The 24,705-nt window shown below is 35.4% G+C and overlaps 1 protein-coding gene across 3 annotated transcripts in view; it reads right to left on the bottom strand.

The window, feature by feature from the left end:
- Positions 1-24,705, bottom strand: part of SGCZ (sarcoglycan zeta) — a 411,452-nt gene that overhangs the window by 102,056 nt on the left and 284,691 nt on the right. For all 3 annotated transcript variants that reach the window (XM_010401616.2, XM_010401614.2, XM_039551626.1), the window contains one exon: positions 13,263-13,364. In XM_010401616.2, the coding sequence (XP_010399918.1) occupies positions 13,263-13,364 (102 nt within the window). The remainder of the gene's footprint in view (positions 1-13,262; positions 13,365-24,705) is intronic.

Here is a 24,705-nt window from a genome sequence, read left to right as displayed (position 1 = left end):
TTCTTATTTGTACAGGAAAGCATAGTAGGATCACAAGCAAGAAGACTAGATATTCAAGGTCTAATATAATTAAGATATTTAAGAAACTAATGAACTTCTGATGAAAACAACAAAAAAGGAGTTTTGTTCATTCTCAGGATAATGATTTCTCAGTTACATTTCTGACTTGAAACTTTCAGCCTTTAGAGATTTCTCAGTTTTACTTTATTTGAATCATAGGGATCTATCCAAATTGTCTGTGAGAGAGTGCATTTTCCAGATCACAGCTGAAGACGTTAATTAAGCCTTCTGTCTAAACCCCCAGGCAGGCTGACAAAAGAGCAGGGCCCTTGGCTTCATTTTAAGGAAGGGAAGCAAAAGAAAGTGAATAACTTGATTAGCAGAAGTGAGAAATTGTTTATACCTACAGCAGTGTGATCCAATTACAACAGACTTTTAGAATGAAACTTGAAGTGTTGAGGACATAGCATTAGGAAATAGTGTTGATACTATTTGTGCTTTTGGAGGTTATACTTCTGCATATTCCATCTTAGCTTTGCAGAAAGAAATCCAGTTTGCATGCTGCAAGACCAAGCCATAACACATATCAAAGAACAGTATTTGGAGAGGATTAGGACAGGCATTACAGAAGTGGTCTTTTGATGAAAACTGAAATGCTAAATATTATGATATGGATCAGAGGAGATTTTGTTTTAAAGAGCGAGAATCTCATTTGAAAAGGACTACAAGATGAAATTCTGAGGGACTTATTCCCAGCAATTGGAAAGTAAGTCCTTCACCTGCAATTTGCCTTCAAGAACAAATGTTAAACTGATCTATTAAAAAAACCCAAATGAGTAATTAAAATGTTGGGCTTGTTTAAATTTTAAAATTATTATTAAATTACTATTCAAAAACTATCAAAATCAAAAATGTGCAGAACATCAAAATAATAATAAAAATGCCTATGGGCTTTTCTACAATTAAAGGAAACACTCCTAGGCTTAACATTTTTAATTCTTTGATCTAGCAGTAATTTGTTTTAAGGGATAAGTGATTCAACAACAAAATTTTGTACATGAAGTGGAATTTGACCCAAACATGCAATTAAATGTGTTTCCTCAATTCACACTGAAACTCACATAGAAAACCTAGATGTTGTGAAGAAAGTGTCTCTATGTACCTCATAAAAGACTTCATTACTGTGTTAGGAGAACTGAAGGCCTTTGGACTCTTTTGCCTGGGCAGGGGGGTCATTTCAGCCTAAAGCTGAGGCATGTGTTCGATTCTAGTATCCACAGTTAAGGTTTAAATTATGTTTATTTACTTTACTTGCTTATGCTCCAAGCCTGAACTTGGTTTATTCAAGGGAAGGGAATTAAGCAGGAAGGTTATATTATGCTGGTTGCATCTGTGACTCCTTTTCAATTATGCAGCACACCTTGTAATCTCAGCTTAACTGTCGTGCACACCAGGTATCTGTAGTCTGTGTGTGCTTAGGTGGTTCCTATGTAGAAACTGAGATACCTGGGGTATAAAGGGGTAATTGGTACCCACCTGTTTCTCATTGCACTAAAATTCAGGAACATGTGTGAAATACATGTTCCTGAACTGGGCACTGGGTGGAGAGACTAAATAATATGGGTGTACATAGACACCATCTTCTGAATGTCGAACTTAAGGTCAAAATCAGATTTATGCCTGTCACTCTTACAAAAATACACACATGCAACAGATTTCTTAGTAGAATGCCTCATAAATACTGATTTATACTGCTGGAATCACATATAAAGCATTTGTGTCATGCTCATCAGATGCTTCTTCCAATATTTTGATTGGCAATTACCTCTAATTGCTGAAATCCACAGATTTCAGAACAATAAATGCCTGCAAACCTTAGAAAGGTACAGAATAGCCATAAATACACAAATCCTAGCACCAATTCTATTTTTAGTTAAAAACAGTGTTTTTAATGCTCTTCTGATTCCAAAGAGAAATTGATAAATGATTTAAAATGCAAAGAGCAAAATATGGAGTTAAGAAAAAATGCGGTCTTCAGTCAGGAGAATATAAGCTTGACTTCTTGCAAACACTACTGACAATATTTCAGCTAATAATTTCTGTGGTTTGTGTGTGACAACTTTAGAAACATCTCAAGATACTGTTTTTCACCTAATAGGACAAAAAAATTGAGGAAACAAAAATCAAAGAATCATCAAATGGTTTATGTCAGAAGGGACCTTAAAGATCATCTGGTTTCCAACTCCCATGGGCAGGAGCACCTTCCACTAGACCAGGTTGCTCAAAGCCCCATCCAACCTAGCCCTGAACACTTCCAGGGCTGGGGCATCCACAGCTTCTTTGGGCAACCTGTTCCGGTGCCTTACCACCCTCACAGTAAAGAATTTCTTTCTAATATATGACCTAAATCTACCCTCTTTCTGTTTAAAACCATTACCCTCTATGTCCTAACCTAAAGGAACAGTAAGAGCCACAGCTAAGTATAAGGATTATTCCCTTCCCTTGCCAAAGTATACCTGTCTTTTCCATAAACTTGACTGTATTTTCCCAAGTATTCAATCACCACCACTTATAAATGGTAAAGAGACACTATTCTTGCATTGGCTGCTTCAAGTAATCCCAACACCTTATCTGAGCATTATGAGTCCCACCAATTATTATGCCAATGTATAATTCTCCTCACTTTCAGAATAACAAAATTTTATTGTTCTTATTCATGCTGAATAACCAATGAAGCTACTCCAGAATTTGTGTACTGTTCAATATGATCCACACTGTTTCAAAAAACAACTGCCTCCTAGTAGAGAATATTTTATAAGGGAAGCAACATTTGCATCTTAAAAGAACATTCAGTAGTATCTCTGATCTAAATAGTCATAATAATATTTTTACTACAATATTTTTAAAACTAGTTTGTTGCTTGTGGAATGTAAAGTAGTTTCTGCTGCAAAAAGCCAATCTACTATCTGCATTTTCTGTGGCAGCGTTTTGGCTCAGCTTGTCAGGAGAGTTAATTGACATTCCAAAATGCCTGTACTTTATCAAAACAACAACACAAGTATGGAACACTTTCCTTCTGGGATTTTGTACTATACCCAGAAAGAGACACTGGAGATTTATAGGAAGATTCTAAGCTGGTGGATGCCAATGGAGAAGCTCAGAGGCAAAAGTAAACTTTGTCCAAACCTTGTAGTTTATATACTGATCTAGCAAGCGAAAAAAAGAAATTCTAGCCATTCTATATTTTTGCTGTAAACATCAATATTCCTTTTTATTAAAAATGATTGTAACTGCCTTCATGCAAATCATAACTGGAGTGCCAAGTTTAGTATCAATAGCAGTTTCACTTTTACTAATCAGAATTATGTATAACTTTCTATTTTTAAAAATAATTTCAACTTCAGGCCAAAAGACAATTCAGTGTAAGCCTTCAGCCAACTACTGCAATTACCACTTACACTTGCAAAGAGTTCAGTAAGAGTATGTACTGTAGTAGCTGTTGTAGAATTATGTATGACAGATTGCCACTCTAAATTAACAAACTTTGTGAACTATAGTTACTTCCTTTGCAGAACAACTGATTTAAATTCAGCAAGATACAAATGAGCCTCTGGCTGAAGCTCAAGAGCCAACTTTACTGTAAATCTCCAGCTGTTATTGTACAATCATAATGCTGAACCCATAATTACCAATTCCAGTACAGGATGCTAACTTGTTCAGCTTCTTCCATTTTAAGATTTCTACTTGTGAGTTTTCTTTGTCCTAATCTCACCCATGGATTTCACTACATGTAGTTTGAAGTTTTTGCTAGTGTTTACTTCCCGTTGAATTTCTAACAAGAAAAAAAATCTTTCCCTCACTTTTTGTTTATGAGACACAAATAATACACCACACAACAATGCACTAGTTTTCTGTTTTAAGGCTTTCCTTCTCTAATGTGAAGTCTTCATATAGTTTGGAGATTTAGCTTTGAAAACCTACACACTTAGTTACTACCTCAAAAAATTTTCTTGAAATTTAATTCTAAGACTTTAAAAAAAAAAATCACATTTTAGTGAATTAGTAGAGCCTAATCAAAACTGAGTTTTAAAAATTAATGTCATATAACTTGTTAAAGATGAGAAGTAATTTTTTTAATTTGAAATTTTAACATATCATAATAGCTTCAGATTAAATGAAGTCACTCATCATACACTTGGTAATAGAAAGAATAGAAATTGTTTGGCTTTGTGCAGTTATTTCCTGAGGATGTTCTTCAAGCCAACAAGGCTTTCAACTAACGTTAGCGTTACTTATCACTCTTGGATGGAGGCCAGTGTCAAAACACAGTCCTTGTTGTGGTATAATCAATGCTTCCATTTCATTTCCTCAAATAACAAATTGCCAGCTACTTTGGAGTAAACCTGTTAGCAAAGATTCAAGAATATAATCCATAAGATGATGAAATGTGGTACTAATTTTGCATCTAAAAAGGAGAATGATTGTTCTACCTGTCTATTTTTAAAGATGAATTAACCATGTATTGAAGACCTATAAGCAAAAAAAGTATAACTGATGTATTTCTTGCACTGCCTAAAAAGGGAAAGAGAAAAAGGATACTTTTTATTCTAAAATGTTTTAGTAATTTGCACTATTTCATTAAAATGCTTTTAGTACTTTTCTTGCATCTCTTTACCTTCTCTACCTTATTTTAGCTTGATGCTTCCCCATTACAGGTAATGCTGTGGCCATATTGCTTCCTAAAATTGATGGTAGTTCAGCAGATTTCCTGAAAAATTGATCTGACAGTACAAAAACCCATGAAGTTTTAGTCACTGAGGGAGGGATTTTAGAACTATATAAAAGAGATGGAACCAGATGGACAGGAAACTCCTTCAGGGATGGTAAAAAACCCCAAAAATTGCTCTGTAAAGGCATTTTCAAAGGAGAAAATTTCATTGCTGGAGACAAGTTGTTTCTGAAACTAGAGGTTATAGCACGATGTATTTCTTATGACAACAAATGCTGTAAAGTACAAAATCAAAAAGCATGCTTGCTATCTGGAATAAAACACTCCAGCTCTTGAGACTGACCAAGCAGGTCATGTATATGTCTTCATACAAAAAGTGTTGCTTATTATGAAGCAGTAAAATTCAAATTAGTTCTTTCTGAAACCAAGAAAATACAATACTCATTTCAAATGGGAGAGGGACAATATTTTAAATGAAATCATTATATTTGCTTGTAGTGGCTATCAGAAGCTGTGAAGGAACAAGCAATTTTTCCCTTTAAGAGAGCAATGGTGTCCTAATAAGACACTGTCATAATGATTATGCTATAACTTATCCTATGAATTTCACTCCAGATAGTTGAGATGAGATTCGTTCTTTTTTTTTTCCTTGTAAACTTTGAAATATTCATTAATTTTCTCTATCAGGATGTTGGACACAATATTGTGTGCAGTGTCCAAAAATGTAGAGTATTTATTAATGGTTAGAAGGCAATTTTCTTTCCTTGCTCAGGACTTTTATTCTTCCTGAGAGAGTAGAGAAATACTGAGAATACTAATAGGAAAAAAAACCCCTCCACCCATCAACCCTTGTTCTAACACAATACAGGTCTGACAAATTACATAAATAGGTAGAAGAATAATTTTTTCCAAACTGTCTCATGAAACTCTGGGAGTAAGCTTCTATAACTTTGTCACAGATGTCATCAAAACAAAAATTGGTTAAGAACTTCACAACTCTGATCTGTAACAAGAAGTCTTTAGGTTTGGGGAATTCTGGGAATTTTATTGATATTTATTTTTGTAGATTATGAATGACTTGACTACTTTATATAATTTCATTGCAAATATTTTTAAAGTGAGAAACATCAAGACAAAAAGTATTCTGAAAGCAAAACTGACTAAGTAAAAGAAGATTGTAATAATTCTGTTTTATTTAAATATAAAAAATAATTTTTATATGTATAATGGGCAAAATTAATTTTGTAAGCTAACTTGCATTTCTGGAATTTACACATTCAAACTTTAGGACATCAACTTCTGTTTCAGAATAAATACCTTGAGAATCTTTCTTATATTCATTTTCAAAGGGCTATCTTTGAAGTTGTGATTGATAGTTACCCTCAATACTTTTGAGATTCACATGATATGAAACAGGAAAAGAAAAAAGAATGTTATTACTAATGAGTTGGGAATAATAAACTTTCGAACGGTTAGAACTGCAACGCTTTCATTATTTTTCTTGTTCTCTTTTGCTTCTAAAAATTATTTGTTAGTACATTCCTCCTCCTAATTATGTCTCATATGTAATCTTGCTGAGAATGCACTGCAATTGTCCAGGTCATTGATGAAGAAATTAAACAACACTGTCCTCAGTACTGATCCCATGACTACACCAGGAGACACTGGCCTCCACTGCTCACAACTCTTGAAACCCAGCAGTTTAACCAGTTTTCAGGCCAGTTTTCACTCTTTTGTACTGTACATCATCAATCAATATGTGACGGGAGACTAAAGACAAGATTAAAAATATTAGTTGTCCTCATCCACCAAGCATGATACTTTGTTGTAGAAGACAGTCGTCTTGGGCAGGCCTGATTTCCCCTTCAGAAATCCATTCTGGCAACTTCCAACATCATTAGACTTATAATTATATTACATGAATATTCTTATCTTTTAATACACTGAATCTTTGGATATGAAGTATCTCCTTCTGACTTAAGACACACGGTTTAAAATGGTTTTTGTGAAAATATGTCTTTTCCCTACCAAAGGGCTAAGAGCGAGGATATTGCACTGCCAAACTTGTAAGAAATGCATTTAAAATTATCTCAGCAGCCTTCAAGTCAGGGCTAAAAAACTATCAGTATTTTGGGGAGATAAAATTATGTTAATGTATTTTGTTTGTGCTTAATGGCTTTTACGGATATTTTTCTGTCACAATGACTCCCATTTTTGCCTCTTAGTATTACCTGTGCATCCATAGTCCTAAGGTTTATACAGAGGAACAAAAACTAAGGTGTTCCTTAAGGTTACAAAATAGCATGGAAAGGATAAATGTTCTCCAAGAAGAAACAGAAGCAAATTCATACACAAAGAGAGAAAGTCAGACAGAGATTATTCCCCTTCTCAAGTCACTTACAAGTCATTTGCTTTTACTTTATTGTGTTGGATCAGACTTTCTATGGAAATATTAATAACTTTTTTTTTAAGCATACAGAATTTCTTTAATTGCTTAGCTTGTGTAAACTGCAACTAAATTATTTCAAAGTTGTTCGGGAAAGAAAAGGTCATTCCTCAGCCTAAGATGCCCACGCAGTTAAAACATCAATCTAAATATACTTTACATAAGAATCAGATACAAGACATTATGAACATCAAACTGAGACGTCACATGGTTTCACTGAAATTTTCCCCAGGAGGACACAGATGTGTTACATGAAGGAAGTACTTGGAAAACTGGAAATGCAATTGATGCCAAAAACAACGACAACCAACCCCCAGAAAAACAGTTACAACTTCAATAACTTTCCCACATGCATCTGAAGGAGTGCTCCCAAACAAATTCAGTTCCTCAGGCTTGTATAAAATCGGGTGGATACAGGCCTCTCGAGACTTTATTCATGAACAATAAGCAACCAAAGAAAAAGGCTTGGGTAATATTAACTCAGATTTTTCAGTGTAAAAAGCTGAGATCCTCCTTGACTGAGCAACAAGTCATACCAATAATAAGAATAGAGGATGACATGAAAAAGCGACACTCAAAGTTGTTCAACTGGATGATCCCCAGACAGATTCCACTGAAGTATAGCAAATCAAGGACAAAATCATGAATCGTGGAAGTTTCTATCAGCTGTCAGCAAAGAGGGAGCAAAGCCAACTCAATTTCAGAGTGGTAGTCCCTCCAGAGACCACCAACAAATATAGAAGTGACTTGTCCTTTGGCAAAGCTTGTGATTAAGAAAGCCTTATATCTTGTTCATACCAATAAAAGTGACACTATTGGAATGACATTGTGTTGAGAGCCAAAATGACTTAAGGAGTCCTTTATGACTGTCCTAGTTCTCGAAACCAGGACAATGCCATAATAGTGACTTTATCCTTAGTGACAGGTGAGTGATCCCAAAGGGCAAGGCTTGAAGAGAAGGTATCATAAAAATGAACTGGGAAGCATTTCAAGTTTTATCTGAGGGGATTGTGACATGCAACTACAGAAACAAGTATTGCATTTCCTCCTGTGTAATAACAGTGGCAGATTCTTTAGGTACCTTTGTGATTTTTTTGACAAAAAAGTGTGCAATGACATCTCCTAAACGGAGTTTCTCTGATACCTATACACTTCAGTAGTGGTAGAACTTGGCAGATTCTTGAACTAGTTTGACTGCATGGCAATGGGGTACCTCGTAGAGCAGAAAAGAGAGTAGATATAACAAATCTGGCCTTGAAATTTTGGGAGAACATGTCTGAGTGGAATGTGGGGGAATATGCTCCTCCTACCCAACCCCAAAATCAACAAAACCCCCATCCCGGCAGGCCCTTCTAAGAGAGAATGAGCATCTTGCAAGGAGGGAAGACTTTGGAATCTACAGCCCAGTCAGTCTCAGATCAGTTCCTTGTAAGATTATGTGGGAGAGGCCCTGAAAATCATAATGTAGACATGAAAAGAAGGCAATTGGGACAAAATGAGCATGGGGTTAGTAAAGACAAGGAGCATCTGATTTATGGTCTTGCAAAAAAAAAGAAGACTTTCTCAATGCACAAGAAGAGTATATGTTCTTCCTCAAATTCATAAAGGTTTTTCATGTGATCTCCTATGCTGCATCTTTATAATTTGATCAGAGACAGAAGCTCAACAAAGACATTGTCTCAGGAAAAGAATTTGAGGGTCTTGCAAAGGCACCTGAGGCCCAAACATAAACCTTAGTATATATGCAATAATCTAGCTGAAATTAGCAAAGGTTAACTTGTTTCGATGATTATATACACTCAGAGAAACAGTGATGAAAGAAATATATTGTAGATTTGCTTATGTCAAGATTGATCCAGGTTTGGAAATAAATAAATGTAAAATAAAGCTCTCTAAATGCTTACAAGGATATTCAGTCTCTCAAGTAAAAATCTGGAGGAAAAAATATGTGAAAGAAGTCCTGCTTTGAATTCCACATACAATTTCTTAATTTATATAGAAATTATTATAATTTATATTTTAACGAAATATAAATTAATTAAATAATTTATATTTAAACTAAATATAAATTATTATAATTTATATTTAAATTATTATAATTTATATGGACAAGCTATACAGAGAGTTTTCAGAGTTTCCCATGTTCAGTTAGAAAATCACATATATTCACTCTTTCTTTTTTTTTTTGACATTTTCCCAAAGACTTTTAACTCAATTATTAAATTTTGTGTTCTCTAAGGATATCTCTGGAAAACACATGCTAATTTAAGAGAATACATTTTAAACCTTATTAACTGTGAAAAAAAAACCCCAACGGAATTCCCCTCTACTTTAAGGGACAATGGATTACTTCTTTTTTTGTAATAGAAAGAATTTAAAAAAGAGAAAACTGTATTTTCTTCAGCCCTGTATGTGCAAATGAAAAGATTAATAAACCCATTCTCAAGAAAACACCACAAACTCCTTTTATTGTTATATGACAAGCTAATAAGACTGTACCTTGATTGTTTCCATTCAAAAGTGCAGTAGTATATATGCAGTAGCATAATAAAAAAATTTAATTCAGAAGAACTGAAATAAGGAAATAATTGAGGATGTTGCATTATGTGTTATTTGATTTCATACACCCCATTAATGGTACACTATAAAGAATGAAGTTTGCATTATATCAATGCAAATGATATAAACATGGGAACTATAACATGGTCTGGGTGAAACTTAATGGTATCAGGCTAGCAATTTGATCAAAAGTATACAGCTAGGCCATTCACAGTCAAAATGTAATTCTCTGTAAAATTCCTTTCATAGAGTACACATGCCCTGGTTTGGAGAATATAAAGATGTCAATTCAGGATCAAATGAGCCCTTATCTGCTCAGGTTCTGATGCATCATTTTAATTTCTGGCATGCAGTGAAGCCATTTGATGAAAATGCAGAAGTTTCTTCCCTGCATAAACATAGAACTGGGGTAGGAACCTGTAGTACTGTGGACACCACTAACTGGATAGGATAAAAAGGGCAATGTAAGAGGAGCAGGACTAGGGAAACAGCACACTCTGAGTAGCCTTCTCATTTACACAACTTCTACAGAAAAGAGAATATTCATTTTAGTCAAGACCTGGAATTTCACTACTACTTTTGGAAGGAAAATTTCATACTACCAGAAGAAAATATCCCTAGAAGTTTTAACAATTCACATACACTTGTTTTCCAACTGACTTAAATCTAAGTATTTTAGCATTTATTTTGAATATTCAGGGTTTCAATGAAGCAGTCACAAGATAAAAGGCAGTATTTCAATCTATATACAAAGTTCAATACTATTCTCCTGGTAAAGACAGTTTAAGGTCTGCATTTAATACTGCATAAATGATTTTATTTGGGCATCCAGGTATGCAGCAGGCAAGTGGTCATCAGTAAGCATATGTGAGCTTTACACTAGCAAATCTAGCTAGTCTCACACTTAAATTGTAGCAGCAGAGAGCTCAGCTCAGCCTACCTACTGAACAGACTGCTGGGTGCTCTTGTCAGCAATAATTCACTGTCAGAATTAGAGGTGAATGCTGCCCTCTCAGTTAACATTTTTTATCACCTTCAGATCCAGCTTACTAAAAGATAGCACCAGCAAACATGCAAGAATTTCAGTCATGCCTCTTAGTCACAGCACACCACACCTGCTGCTGTACCTCACTGCTAATAGCACTGGCCTTCCCACCTCACTCTGCCATGTGCTGCAATGGGAGAACAGGGAAGGCCTGACCTCCTCAGTTGAGAGCCCTCCATGGAAGTCCCTCAGAGGCCATTCCACAAACCATGTTCCCCAGTGCAGAGGAAATATACCTCTCCTGCAAAGCTACTACTGAATATGTTAAAGTCATCCCAAGAGTTAATCAAAAAATGTCACTATAATGGATGTGTTCTTTTATAGGGGAATGAGTAAAATGGCTTGAAGAGCTAGCTCTCCTTTTAGAAAATAAGCAATGAGTTGTTTTCACTGAATATTTTAACTCCAATATACATCAAAATTAAGTCATTATTACTTCCATGGAAAAGGCAGACAAAAAGCATTCCCATCTGTGTTACCTAAAGTAAACACTAGTAGCTGGTGAGCAGGAAGGACAGCTGATCAGAATCTGCTGTCAGTATTGACTAGGTGTCTACTGACTGTGATCAGAACTCAGAAAACCTAGCTTACTTTTAGATTTCAACAGCACTGTGGTCACTTTTGTAAGTGCCAAAACAGCTAATGTCACATGCAGATGCCATACAGCTGTAGAAATATCCTGCAGAGACATTACAAAACCCTACTGCTAAGCTGAATACAGCTCCAGAGGTTTCTTTCATCATTCCCTTGTGGCATCCACATTTGCATACAGAAGTTACTGAACTTTAGCACAACAATACTGAGCAAGTTGGCAAAAGACTGGAAAGTGAACCTAGTTCACAGGTACTGCAAGATGAGAATAAAGCCTGTGTAAATACCACATTTTATCTAGGTGACAAGTGTCTTGAAGTTAGTATGTGTAAGTAGACCTGGAACACCAAAAATATTTTACTTGAATTATTTTGCCCAGTTAATGATCAACTCTATTTTCTGCTGGCCTGAGAATACTTACTGGCAAGTGTCAGGTTTTCATGAGCCTCACAGGACTAGTGGGACCTTATGTTAGGCATCTGGTAGATTTTGCATCCTTTTCTTTTGCAATAATTATACACTAAATATGTATAAAATGCATCTGTGTGCATTTTTTTTCTGAGATTTGTTAGCAGCTAAATGAAATTAGGACCCTACTCGTCTCATTATTATCACTTGAAACAAAAGTTTCTATCTTCACTTTAAAAGAACCAGTGTTCTACAATATGAAGCACTGGGCAAGAAAATATTCCGAATCATAACTTTCACGAACAGTAACAGGACACGGAGCAATAATAGACACTGTCCACTCACAAAAAAGAAACAGGAAAAATACACACATCATGACTAATGTTCTGCAGCCTTGAAGGAAAAGTATGCTCCCTCCAAGGTTACTTAAATATTATAAAAGTTTTCATTACCTCGGACAATACTGCTACTTTATTAAACATTGAAAGATCTTAGCTTTACAGAAAAAGAGGACGAAGAGACTGCCTCAAGGATTTATTAACACAAGAGTGAACTAATTAAGAGAAATGGGAAAACTGTCATGATCTCATTTATGAATGTACTCAAGACTTTTCTTATGTACATAGAAGACAGATTTCAACACAAAATTTTCCACAAAGGCATTTAGGGTCAACATAGTTGTGATTCCTATCAACTGTTGCAGTACGCAGATTAAAATTCTTTGCAGATGATTGACTGAAAACCAATGTAACATTCTATTCTGATCATAGGTAATCACTTGCATGGTAAAAAGAAGATTTTTCTAGTATTTCAATTTTTTTTTAATTCATTGACAATGTTAATATAAACAGCATAACTGAATCAAAATGAAAGGGTTAAAATGAACTACATTGAATTCCTTAGTACAAAATTTCTTGTTTTTCTTTTTTCCTCTGTAATAACCTGATGGCATATGATAATTACATTTAAATAACATTAGAAAGGTTTTGCTTTGAAAAATTAAATCCTGGAGACACAGTATAGCAGGATTTCCTCTACCTAATGAGCAAAACAAACCCAAACAAAAATTAAAATTAAAAAAAGAATGAAAAAGAAAAGGAAATCATTATAGCTAATGACAGAAAGAACAAGAACATTCCTTATTTCACTGTATTTTGCACTTATCACCACTCTTGTTTTCTGGACTTCACATCAAATTAGAGTCAAATGCTCCATTCCCAGTGCTGAGGTCATTTGAAGTATAAAATATACATGCTTTGAATCTCCTTTCTTTAGGATAAAACATTTCTTTTAAGAGCCAAGAAAGGTTTCAGAAAAAAAATAATTTGTGACATGAAGGAAGCTTTCATTGTTAAGGTATTCTCAAAGCAAATTTCTGCTGATTGCTAATCTAGGAGGTGTAAGAACTAAACTTTGTAGTTTGAGAATGAGGAGATCAATTTATATTACCTGCAAATTAAGAAATAAAGATGAAAAACACCTACCTTTCGGGAATGGATTTCTTTCACATATAGTGGAAGTAGAAATTCAGATATTCCTTCAAGTCGTATTCCTTTTTTAGTGACTCTCAAATTTCCCATTCCATCCTACAATCAATAATATATATATATATTCACTTCAGGAAATAACCTTATCCAGAACAAGCTAAAAAGAAGACAGTAGTTGGCTTAACCCCTAAAAATAATGAGTGTCGTCCCCAGCTCTCCTCACAATCTTGGGCAGGAGGTAGATGGGAACTTTATAGCCAGAGCTTCACCTAGGACTGAGGTATTTAACAGTGCAACCTGATGGTGACCTGCACAGGCTATTTCTTGGCTGCACCTAATGCCAGGGTACAAGTGTAGATCATCACTATTCCCTGTGTAGAGGTAAAACTAGATCCTGAATTTTACAATTGTTCAGTAAAAAAACTAGTTAACCTTCTCACTGTATATGTAACATTTGGTAAAGCAATTTATTAATTGTTATATCTTGAATCCACTGTTTTTTCTTTTCCCAGTAATTAAAATACATAGGAAAATATCATGTAGGAATAAAGAAAATGGTTTTTAGTTGTTGCTTGTCACTACTAGGAGCATGTTGCTGGCAAACAACTTCAAAAATGCTATTTTTGATTGTGTTTATTTATCAGAATAGAAAAAGGAAAGACACCATTTTAAAAGTCTGGATAAAACAAACCACATAATACAATGTTCAATAAAATATAAGCACACAAAAGTGGCATAATAAGGCTTCAGCTGTATTCTTACAGGAAAAAAAAACAATGAAACACGCTCGATACTCAGGAGACAAAATTATTTTGCACAGCAATAGAAATTCAAGATGTTTTCTTCTAAGAATCTTGTTACTATATTCCTGACAGAAAAATAATTCTTCACTGTGCAGCCAGTGGAATTCAAGTTGATCCATTTAAGTGCAAAATAAGAAAATTTAATCTAATTGCTAATTACATATTTCACAGCCATTGTTGACTTTAGTGTACTGGAACAATGAGAGCTTGCACTTCTGCTCTGCTGGCTGAGCTGTGAAGCAAGTAACCTCTGCCTACTGGGTAAACAGCTGGGTAACAGTCCTTGACTGCTATAGCTGAATTGTCAAATAATGCTTCTTAAAAAAGTGATGATATATGTTAAAGTATTTATCTTAAATCAAGTATTGTTTATACAAGTATTTTCACATAGAAAACTTCAGGTATTTGTAGGCTTTCTAACAAAAAGTGCAATATGAAACAGTGATGCCTGTTTTTGAAAAGGAAATAAGATAAAGAAATTAGAGTTTGCTATGGAATGTGCAGTCTGCATTAACAAAAATTAATTCTCAATTTGACCAATCCTATAGCAATAGAATATAAAATTTTAGTAAGAAAGGATAACCTGAGAAAATACAACCATGCTGTAGTTTTTGGCAAAGAATAAATACTCAACAAGAATTAGGTACTGATTTATTGATTTGGATGTAAACATGTTTTCTGACTGAAAGGGCAAATTCAATATTTTGTTTTATCTGCTTCTGTGGAATGTTTGTAACCAATACACACAAAATATATTCACAACAAAAATACAGAAGGAGAGAAAAGGAGGAAGTGAAAAAACCACGAAGTATACAAAAATGTCAAGTCAAACTTTCAGAAAACTAGAAATGCTGAAATTAAAGTTGCCTAGGAAAATTTCATCTGCTCTGTCTTTCAAGTAGGTTTAGGATAAAATTCTATATTTATATATGATATTTACACTCCTGAGTCTCAGCTAATTCCACACAAGGTTGGCACTAACCTCAATCAGCAGCTACTCACTATTATGCTTTCACCTCAGTATTCTCTTTGCTCCTCGTTTATTGTACTGTGTTAAAACTCTGTTTTGAAGACAGTATTATCAGTTTTCTTCTTGATTTCTGTTCTCACAAGTGTTTATTACTGAAGTTATACAGTTCTTCACAACTATTAATTAATTTTCAAAATGCTTTCAGTTAACAGGTACTGTTCTTATGTTACTGACAGAGACCTACAGCAAAAAAATCAATTTGTTACCTACTTTTTGATACTTATCATCTTTTCTGTTTATTTTCAGCATTGGGAATTAATTTGTGTAGCAAGATTAAACTGTCAGAGTCCCAGAAACAAAGTAAAGATAGACCCTACTGTATCCATAAGGGTTTTCACTTTTCTGAGTGACATTTCTAAGTACTCATTCTTTAGTCCTTCAGCAGTGAGAAATCCTTTTAGCAGATTGAATGCAGGTTGAATTTAGCAGGTTGAATGCAGACAGACTCTGCACAGACAGAAGCATTCTAGCTTCAGTAAAATTACATGATTCAACACAAGAAGACAGACACTACATTCTGGACCCTAAGTCACAAAAGGTGTTATAAAACTGGAATAGGGTGACTGTAACCTCAATTGCTTCATAAATGCAATAATCTTACAGACAATAATTTCCTGAAGTCTGTAATGACTGACACGAAATAAGGCTGAATAGTAAAATAAAGAACACAGCCAGACCTGCTTAATGAAGATCACCCCATTCAAAGAATTACTTGCCAGTATGTTTTTTTCATCAATAACTCCCCATCAAGTTTAAACAGGGGTTGGAATAAGAAGAGTTCCTTGTTTCATTGAGTTAGAACTATGCTGTTACAGAGAAAAAGACAACAGTTTTCAGAACTAAGACAACTTGATTAAAAAATTGTTAATATCAAAAAGATTAATCAGAGGAAGATCCTTCTGCTTATTTCACAAATAAACTCTATAAAGTTTAGGCTTTCCAGGCAACTGATACTCAGTTTATCCTTTCGGTGTGATTTGATTTTATTCAAGTGCAAAAATAGACTTGAAAGAACTATGCCAAGTACTTAAAATCAGTAAATGTCAAGTTCAGGTACTGGGACTGACTGGGATGGAGGTTTTCTTTCCTCATAACAGCTGGTATGATATTGTGGAGTTTTGGCTAAAACAATGCTCTTAACACACCAGTGCTTTGGCTATTGCTGAACTGCACTTCCACAGTGTCAAGCCTACCTAATTTTTCCCCCCCTCTCTGCCCCCAATAAGTAGAGTAGGGATGGCCATGAAGTTGAGAGGTAACACAGCTAAGCCAAATGACCCCAAGTGGCCAAAGGCACATTCCATACCTGTAACATTGTGCTCAGCAAGAAAAAGTGGTGGTAGAAGAAGAAGGGGACTGGAGGCATGGAGGGCAGGAGAGAACAAAGATTGTTTTTCAAAGTGGCCACTGGAGACAGACTGGGCATCAGTCTGTGCTAGGTTGTGAGTGATTGTCTTTGCATCACTTTATCATTATTCAATAATAATCCTCTTTATTATTATTCAATATTTATTATTATTCTGTTTATTATACCATGTACAACTTTCCATTTTTCTCATTTAAGAACATGAAACAAACTGTGATCCTGCCTCACTTACATTGCTCTTTTCCCTACCTAAGACACTACGAAAAACAACCCCTTAACTTTTACATCCGTAAATAAGTCTTACAGAGATTGTAAAAAAACCCAAACCATCACTATCAATATTTTATGTTATTCTTAGAGTACATCAGTTATTAAACCCAGAAATTCAGATAAGCAGCAATTAAAATAGGAAAACCAAGCATTTATTTTATGCAGTTGTTTGTCTTACAACTGCAGCAACCTAAGGAAGAGTTTTACTGACTTTGAACACTATGTTAAAGTCAGTGAAGTCCTAAACTATACTTACTATAAATCTGTGATAATAACAGTATAACTTTGAATCAAAGCATAAAAGAACTCCTCAGAAAAATATTCTGGGAGGCAAACAATACTGACATTCAGAGCTTTTTCAAGCTGTGACCTGTTTGTAAACGGGCAGAGATTAATGTTCTTGGATAGTCCTGTAAATGGTATATAAGAAAACCAGAAATTAATTCACACTGTCTTTAAACAGGCAGGATGATCTTTTAAAAGATTAAGTTATTTCTTCACAATGTACTGAGAATTCTACAAGGGTGTATTACTTATACAACCTGTATTATTTCTTCCCAATAAACTATTACAGCAGGATGTTTTATGATAACTACAAATATAAAATATATGCTAGAACTATGAATGCTTCTCAACAAGTCAGGAAGTTGGCTAAAATTGCAATCTGCTGTAGCCTATCTACAATCTAAACTACTACAACTAGTCCTGGACTACACATATTGCTATCTAATGAAATATGTGGTGGTGTGTGCAAGAACAAGCTTAGCTGTCTACACAGTACAGCCAGTCCTCTGTAACATCATAGATGACAACAACTGGAGGCCTAGGACAGGATTCACTACACTGGTTTAGAAGATCTTTAAGCTACAGAAAGGACAGTTTTGAAGCCAAGCTGTGGACCATTTCAGTTAGAAATAATATTTTGGAAGACAGTAACTACATCTTACAAACTCACTCCACCTAGATGAAATAACACCTCCTTGCATGAGATCAAATCCAGACCTTTAATATTTAAAAATTCTGCAAATCTATGGGTAACATTGCTCTATGAAAGACATGAAAGTGGAGAAAACACCTGCAATTCGTGCTTCAGACCACAGAATTCAAAATTTCTTGGTCAGGAGAAAACAAGTTGGAAGGCATGATGCTTCAGGTCAGGAATGAAAACTCTCATTATGTGGGGTGAGAACAGAGTTCTGATAGATCCTCCAATAATTTGTCATCTATCTCACAAAGTGGGCAGCGAGAAGGCAATAAAGGACTCTGCTAACTAAAATGCAGGCTTTTTTCTTGGGATCATGAACTTACATGCAGAAGCACAGTGAAATGCAAACTGAAGTGCTGGTTATTCTGAATTGACTAAAACATGAATAAACAATACTCTGTTTTTGAGTTTGCATGGGGTTTTCTCTGTTTTCCTTAAAAATAACATACACAAAATGTGTTTCAATACTTTACAGCAGGTACAGGCAAGTAGTTGGTGGGTCAGGAAATTCATTGTTATCAATAATATTCAAGGTTTTCAAAAGTTCTGATGTTAGATGTGAAATCCTGCATGTTTTCTGAGTATATATTTAAGCCCAAAAGCTCACAGTCTGAAGAAGGAATCATTGCACAAAACGGGGATGGGGAAAATAATAATAATAGAGAAGTAGGGTTTAAACAAAGTGCCTAAATCTGATGTCCTATAAATTAATAAGCATTCAATGTCTGTTGCCTTGTAGGAATCATAGCATAAGCTAAACATGACATAGGATGTGGATGATGTGGCTGCACTGGTATGAAAAAGCACAGATGAAACATCTAAGCATACACACATGCCATGCCAAAGGAAAAAAAAGAGGGTATGATATCAGAAGAAAGGTGATTGAGCCAATGTAGCATTAGTGAATTATACTGAAGATGGAAAAGAACACTGAATTTGATATGATGGCATAAAAAGCAGGTAATGTAATGGGACAGTGATGGGGATGATTAGGAAGATGAAATATGTTAGCAGCTATGTTGTTGATAAAATGGAAGAAGTACACAAAAGGTTGGAAGGAAGATGACAAAGGAAATTATTTGTATTTTATTCACACATGCAAAAACCAGGATTTAATAAACTGAGCTGGAACATAATTCCAACTGGAGAAAAATGGTGCTTGAAGGTGATTATGGATGTACAATTGAAGGAAAAATCTATAGGCAGCAAAAGTCCTGCATAAACAAAATGGGTAGTATAAGCAAAAAGTGGTATAAGCAACAAAACCAGACTGTATTTTCCTGGATTACTAGGAAAGATAACTGAACTTCAATAGCCAAAAATAAAGGTAAAATGATAGCAAGCTACTCATTGGAATGGCAAAAGTCTGGATTGATGGAAACACCTGCTTTCATCTATCTCCTGAAAATAATAGCAGACACTTTGTAGATGTCAGGAAAAAGCTGGGGAAGAAATTACTGTAGTACGGTGCAGCAATGTTTAAAGGGACACAGACTAGGGAAAAAACATGCAAAACAGTTAAAAGAATGAAAAGTCAGACTACCATCTAAACTAACTGGAATTAGAATAACCTGAATATATGTTACCTTAGAACAGTTTTTGAAATTGTGGAGCATGACCTGGTTCCTCAGTTATAAAATACCTATATTAATATAAAATATATACCTATCAAGACAATAAGACAGAATCCCTATTTCATGTTTAAAATTTTGATTTTGTTCCCTGATAAGTGGATTTATGCTATTTTTCATTCAAACATATACGTGTCTTGTAATGTCACCATTGTGAGGCTGGTCACAATCATCTTTGTAAGGTTGTGGCAGTCAGGAGAGATGCCTAAAAACTGGAGAAATCAAATGTCACCCAGGTCTTCAGAAAGAGCAAGAAGAAGGACCTAAAAACTACTGGCCAGTCAACCTCATCCCAATCCCTGGAAAGGTGATGGAGTGCCTCAGTCTGGAGACCATTTCTATTGATGTGGGTGACAAGAAGGCGATCACTAAGGGTAAATCATTGCCTGATGTCTTCTACAAAGAAACAACTACCTGGAGGGATGCTGAGAGAGTGTGCATATTATCTCGACTTACCTCGACTTCAGCAAGGCTTTTGACACTGGCTGTCTCACAAGATCCTCACAGGCAAACTCAGGAACTGTGAACTGATTGAGTGGACACCAAGGTTGATTGAGAACTGGCTGAATGGCAGATGCTAGAGTCACAATCAGTGGCCTCAGGGTCTAGCTGGAGGCCTGACACTAGTGGTGTCCCCTAAGATTCAATACTGGAATTGTTTAACTTATTCATTAATGACTTGGATGAAGGGGCAGATGCCTCCTCAGCAAGTTCACTGATGACACAAAGCTGGGAGGAGCAGTCCATACCCCAGAGTGCTGTGCAGCCCTTCAGAAGGGCCTCGACAGGCTGGAGAGATGGGCAGAAAGGAAATTCAGTGAAGGCAAGTGCAGGGTCCTGCACCCAGGGAGGAGTAACCCCGTGCACCAGCACAGGCTGGGGATTGACCTGCTGGGAAGCAGCTCTGTGGAGAGGGACCTGGGGGTCCTGGTGGAGACTAGCTGTCCATGAGCCAGCAGTATTGGGTGTGGATGAGTTTATTTTGTCCACATAAATTTCACAGTTTATTTAATCCACTTCCCTGTGTTTGAGTCCTGGTTGTAATTTCAGCACAAAATCCTGAAGATAATATAGTCATGCTGAAAATTTAATCATATTTTTTTTATTATTTTTCAAATAAGTGGTTGCCTGACTTCAGAAAGAACAATTAAGAGCTAATATAAGAGCACAATAAGCAAATATGCTCTATACAGAAACAGTCCACGTTGTTGATAAACCTGTAAAAAATATTTACCTATAAGAAAAAGAAAATAAAAATTGTACAGCCCCACTGGTTTGTTGTGTACACATATGACTTAATTAAAATGTTGGGGAAGAGGTCCTGATATTTTTCTAGGAATTTCTACAAACAATTTTTAGGGCCTACCCTTATTGCATATTACAGTGAACTACACTGAACTGATGCAGTATTGTCTAGATTTTGAGAAATATAAAGATTATTTGGGTGGAGATGCCTTGAAATTCATTCAGTCACATGCACGAAATAGGTTGTGTTAATGCAATCATGTTTTGTGCTTTTCATGTTTGCACCTCACCCTTTCAATCAGCTTGACACAACCAAAATTTTGGCTCTTGTGACTAATCTCTTATTGGGGCAGCAGAAAAAAAAAAAGTGCTAAACAAGCATTAGAAACCATTCTGGCAGCATTTATATCTACTCAAAAATGATAAAGCATGTCTTGAATTGAGAGGTGGCCTTAGTGAAGAGGTTCTGTAAAGACTGCAGTTTTCTTACACTATTGCAGTCAGCTCTACCTTAGCTACTACTGACATAACGATTTGGTTTTCTCTTGTTCTTTTCCTTAAAGGCAGATTCTATATCTTCTTTCTGCAATTTACTATATTGCCTCTACTATCTTTACAGTTAAAAGTATTTTTTCATACATAGCCTGAAACTCCAGAGCTGTAATGCAATTACTTTACTTTTGTTTGTCGTTCAGGTACATTATTGCTTAGACTAAATAATCACAGTTCATTTTCCTTGTATGTCATTTTGCATCTTAATGCTTCATGTGGCTCCTAGTCGGCCATTATCACCCAGATCTCTCTAAGAAGAATAAAAAAACCCAGAACAAGCACAACTTGTGAACACTTGCCATGGCTAAGCAGAGAAAAATTATCTCACTTGTTTATTTCAGCATGTCTGGTATTTCTGCAATATTGTTCTGATTCTGATTGATGATATGGTAAAAATCAGATATTGTCATCAGAACAAATAAATTTAAAATTTTCTAAAAATCAGATATGGTCATCAGAACAAATGAATTTAAAAATTTAACTCCACAAATTGGCCAGAGAATAGCTTCTCTTTTATGTACTTATTAGGTACTTCCTCTGTATATTAAAGGGAAAACCTTTTTTTTACCTCCTTGGTACATGATAGCTAGTCTATTGATATAATAGAACCCCATTACTCTAATGATTGCTTTTTTCTAGGTAACAATCCAGTTCATACAAGTAATAAAAAACTTTTTTGAAAACAATGAAGTAATTTGCCCATAAAATCCTTAATACCAACATTCTTCATCCCAGAAAACTTTTTCAATATTACCAGAAAATCCATCCTGCCCCCTCAGAAAAGACTGAGAGCCATTTTAAGACAAGCTTCACAATCTAAGACTCTCATCTGCAGATTTGAGTCCTAGATTTAAAATAATTGCTGATTTAGATTTCAGCATCCAAAGGAATTAGAGTCTTAATTTTTACTTTCTTATATTAAGGCACATGTACCTTCCTAAATATTTTGCTGTATTGTGACTCTGTATTCATTATAAAGGCTTAACGTACAATAACCTCATGAGTCATATCATGGAGGTACTGAAGTACCCACAGCCAAGCGCATCCTTCAGTAGCTCCCTGGACTAGCATTTATATTCAGCAAAGTGTGCTTTTCTTATAACAAAACAAATATCATTAAGTAGGACCTATTACACTGCTTCCTTGATCACACCATAGCATTAAAGAAATCAATTTACAAAGCAGTCCAGTCTAAGGAACCTATTGCTGTCAAAACCAAAAATTATTATTTTCATGTGAGGACAAAGTGTTGTATCAAACTAGGGAGCTGAAGAATTTTACTATTCAAGAAGTGTGACTATATAACATTGCAGTCTTTATATCATCTAAGTTTAGACAGTTATTTAGTATTACAGTACAAACACCGCATGCTTTTCAAAAGAACTTCTACACATCTTTCAATAAGCAATACCTTGCTCCATTGATACACTCAATAAAATAAATTAGACAAAGAGCAAAGTAGCTCACTGCAGAGACCCATCTCACGCTATAAGGGCAAAGAAAATGAAAGTGTAAGAAATGCCACAAAGTTGCTTGAAAATAACTCCTCTTTTATCTAACAGCCTGTTCAATAGAAAACTCATCTCCTAAATGATAGCTTCCAGTTCCTTCTCTGCAGTCTGAAGGGAGTAAAAATACCTTCAGTTTTTTGAGGAGTGTTAAAACCACAGTGGAAAAGGGACCTACCTAATCTCTTTGCATATAGCTCAGCATGGTAAAAGTAACTGAGAAGTTATCAGTTATGTTGGCAAATGGGAGAAGTCTTGTAAAGGGGATAATTTCACAAGAAAACAAAAAAAAGAATTACTGCATCATTTCGAGGGATGATAGCATGTTCTCAGGTATCATAAATTTCCTTTAGTGTGACTAAACTGATCACAGAAGCAATGAAAGATATGTACTTGTGAATCAACATTTCAATGGCTCACTGACTTTCATAACAGGACAACTTTAGACACAGATTGGAGAAAGGAATTTAGAAAGAAGTTTGGTATCACAATTCACCCTTTTAAAAGCACAGCATCAGAATCACCTTTGTCATCAGATAATTTTCAGTCTACAGCTCTGAGGATGCAGGCTGGACACAGAGAAGCTACCTGCTGTTGCACCCACAAAGGAACTGTGGAGGGAAATTATTCAGTTCAGATTCTGTGCTGAAACCAGGGAACACAGACCTATATCTTCCAAAAGCAGGAACCAGGAATGAAAGAGTCCCTGCACACATCCTTTAGGAAACTGGTAGAAGACTTATAAAGAAAGTGGTGAAACAGAGAAGCCCGTATGATGAAAAGTATATCAGTAACATTAGACACAAGGAGTTCCAGTGAAAAAGTAATTGACCATCTGGAAGGAATGCAGGAGTACCACATATGGAGGCTGAAATGGACTCCCTCCGAAGTAGCTGATTAAGGAAGCAAATGGTCCAATCCCCAACAGCAAATACAGAACCCATCTCAGTGCTAGTGGAACAGAAGCTATACATCACTAACCCAAGAATCATGAGTTAGACTGGATTTGAAATTCACCAGCCACCTGATTATTACCTCATACAGCTGATTTGTAATGATAGTAATAATATAACAATCTAAGGAGAGAAGGAGGTTGAAGATTTATAATTCATATAGTACATCTTGTTGAAGAAGAACAGTAAGGGAACATGAATGAATCCACTTGTTCTGAGGTTCAGACCAAAAGGGAGAAAGAACTGCTAAGTGACTGAAAAGGACATGTACAAACTTAAAGAAAAAAACCAAAACAAACCCCATACAACATTACCACTCTGGGATTTTCCTCAAAGACCAGAAGGACAGATTAGATGATGTATTTGTGAAGAGTAAACCAGAGCACAGACCTCAATGATAATATAGGTTACTGCCTAGCATTCTTTATGAATACAGCAGGAGCCATGATGAAGAGGAAGCTTCTGAAATGTTTTAGTGAGGAGTAATAAGGGGGGGGGACTAGGCACTGCTTCCCATTTGCCTCCAATTAACAGAGAATGAAGAGTGAATGGGAAGATTAAGTGGTAATATAGTTGAGATTGGTCACAAAAGGACAAAATTCTTGAAAGTTAGATTAGAAGGAAAATAATTCAAACTAAAAGCAGTGTGTTTCAAGAAGGCAAACTCCAGTAAAAGGACTCTTAGCAAAAATTTCCTGGGAGACTTGCCAAAGGTGAGAAAAGAAATTAGAGTGAAGTGGTAGCTCTTTAAAAAACTAATTTACCCAAAGGAGAAGAAAGGCTTCTGATAGATACTGAAGAATATTACCATTTCTTATGCATTTTTTTTCTGCTTTTAAAATTCCTTCTTTAGTCAAAAGGCCAACATAAACTGGTTTTCTGTTTTAATTGGTGCACCAGTGATAAAGGATTAAGATCCTGCAAGGAAAGGATGAATGCATTTATGAATTCTTGTATAACCTCAGTATTTTCAAGCCAACTGAGTGAAACAAACTTCATCTTGAGGTATACAAAATCAGCAAATGATAAAATATTAGCTAAAAGTTGTCTACAACAGTGACATAGCTCAGAGCAGTAGAGTGCAGCAATCCCTCATT

This window comes from Corvus cornix, chromosome 4 (genome assembly GCF_000738735.6).
Source record: "Corvus cornix cornix isolate S_Up_H32 chromosome 4, ASM73873v5, whole genome shotgun sequence".
NCBI classification, from domain to species: Eukaryota; Metazoa; Chordata; class Aves; order Passeriformes; family Corvidae; genus Corvus; species Corvus cornix.
This window is presented reverse-complemented; position numbering and strand designations above follow the sequence as displayed.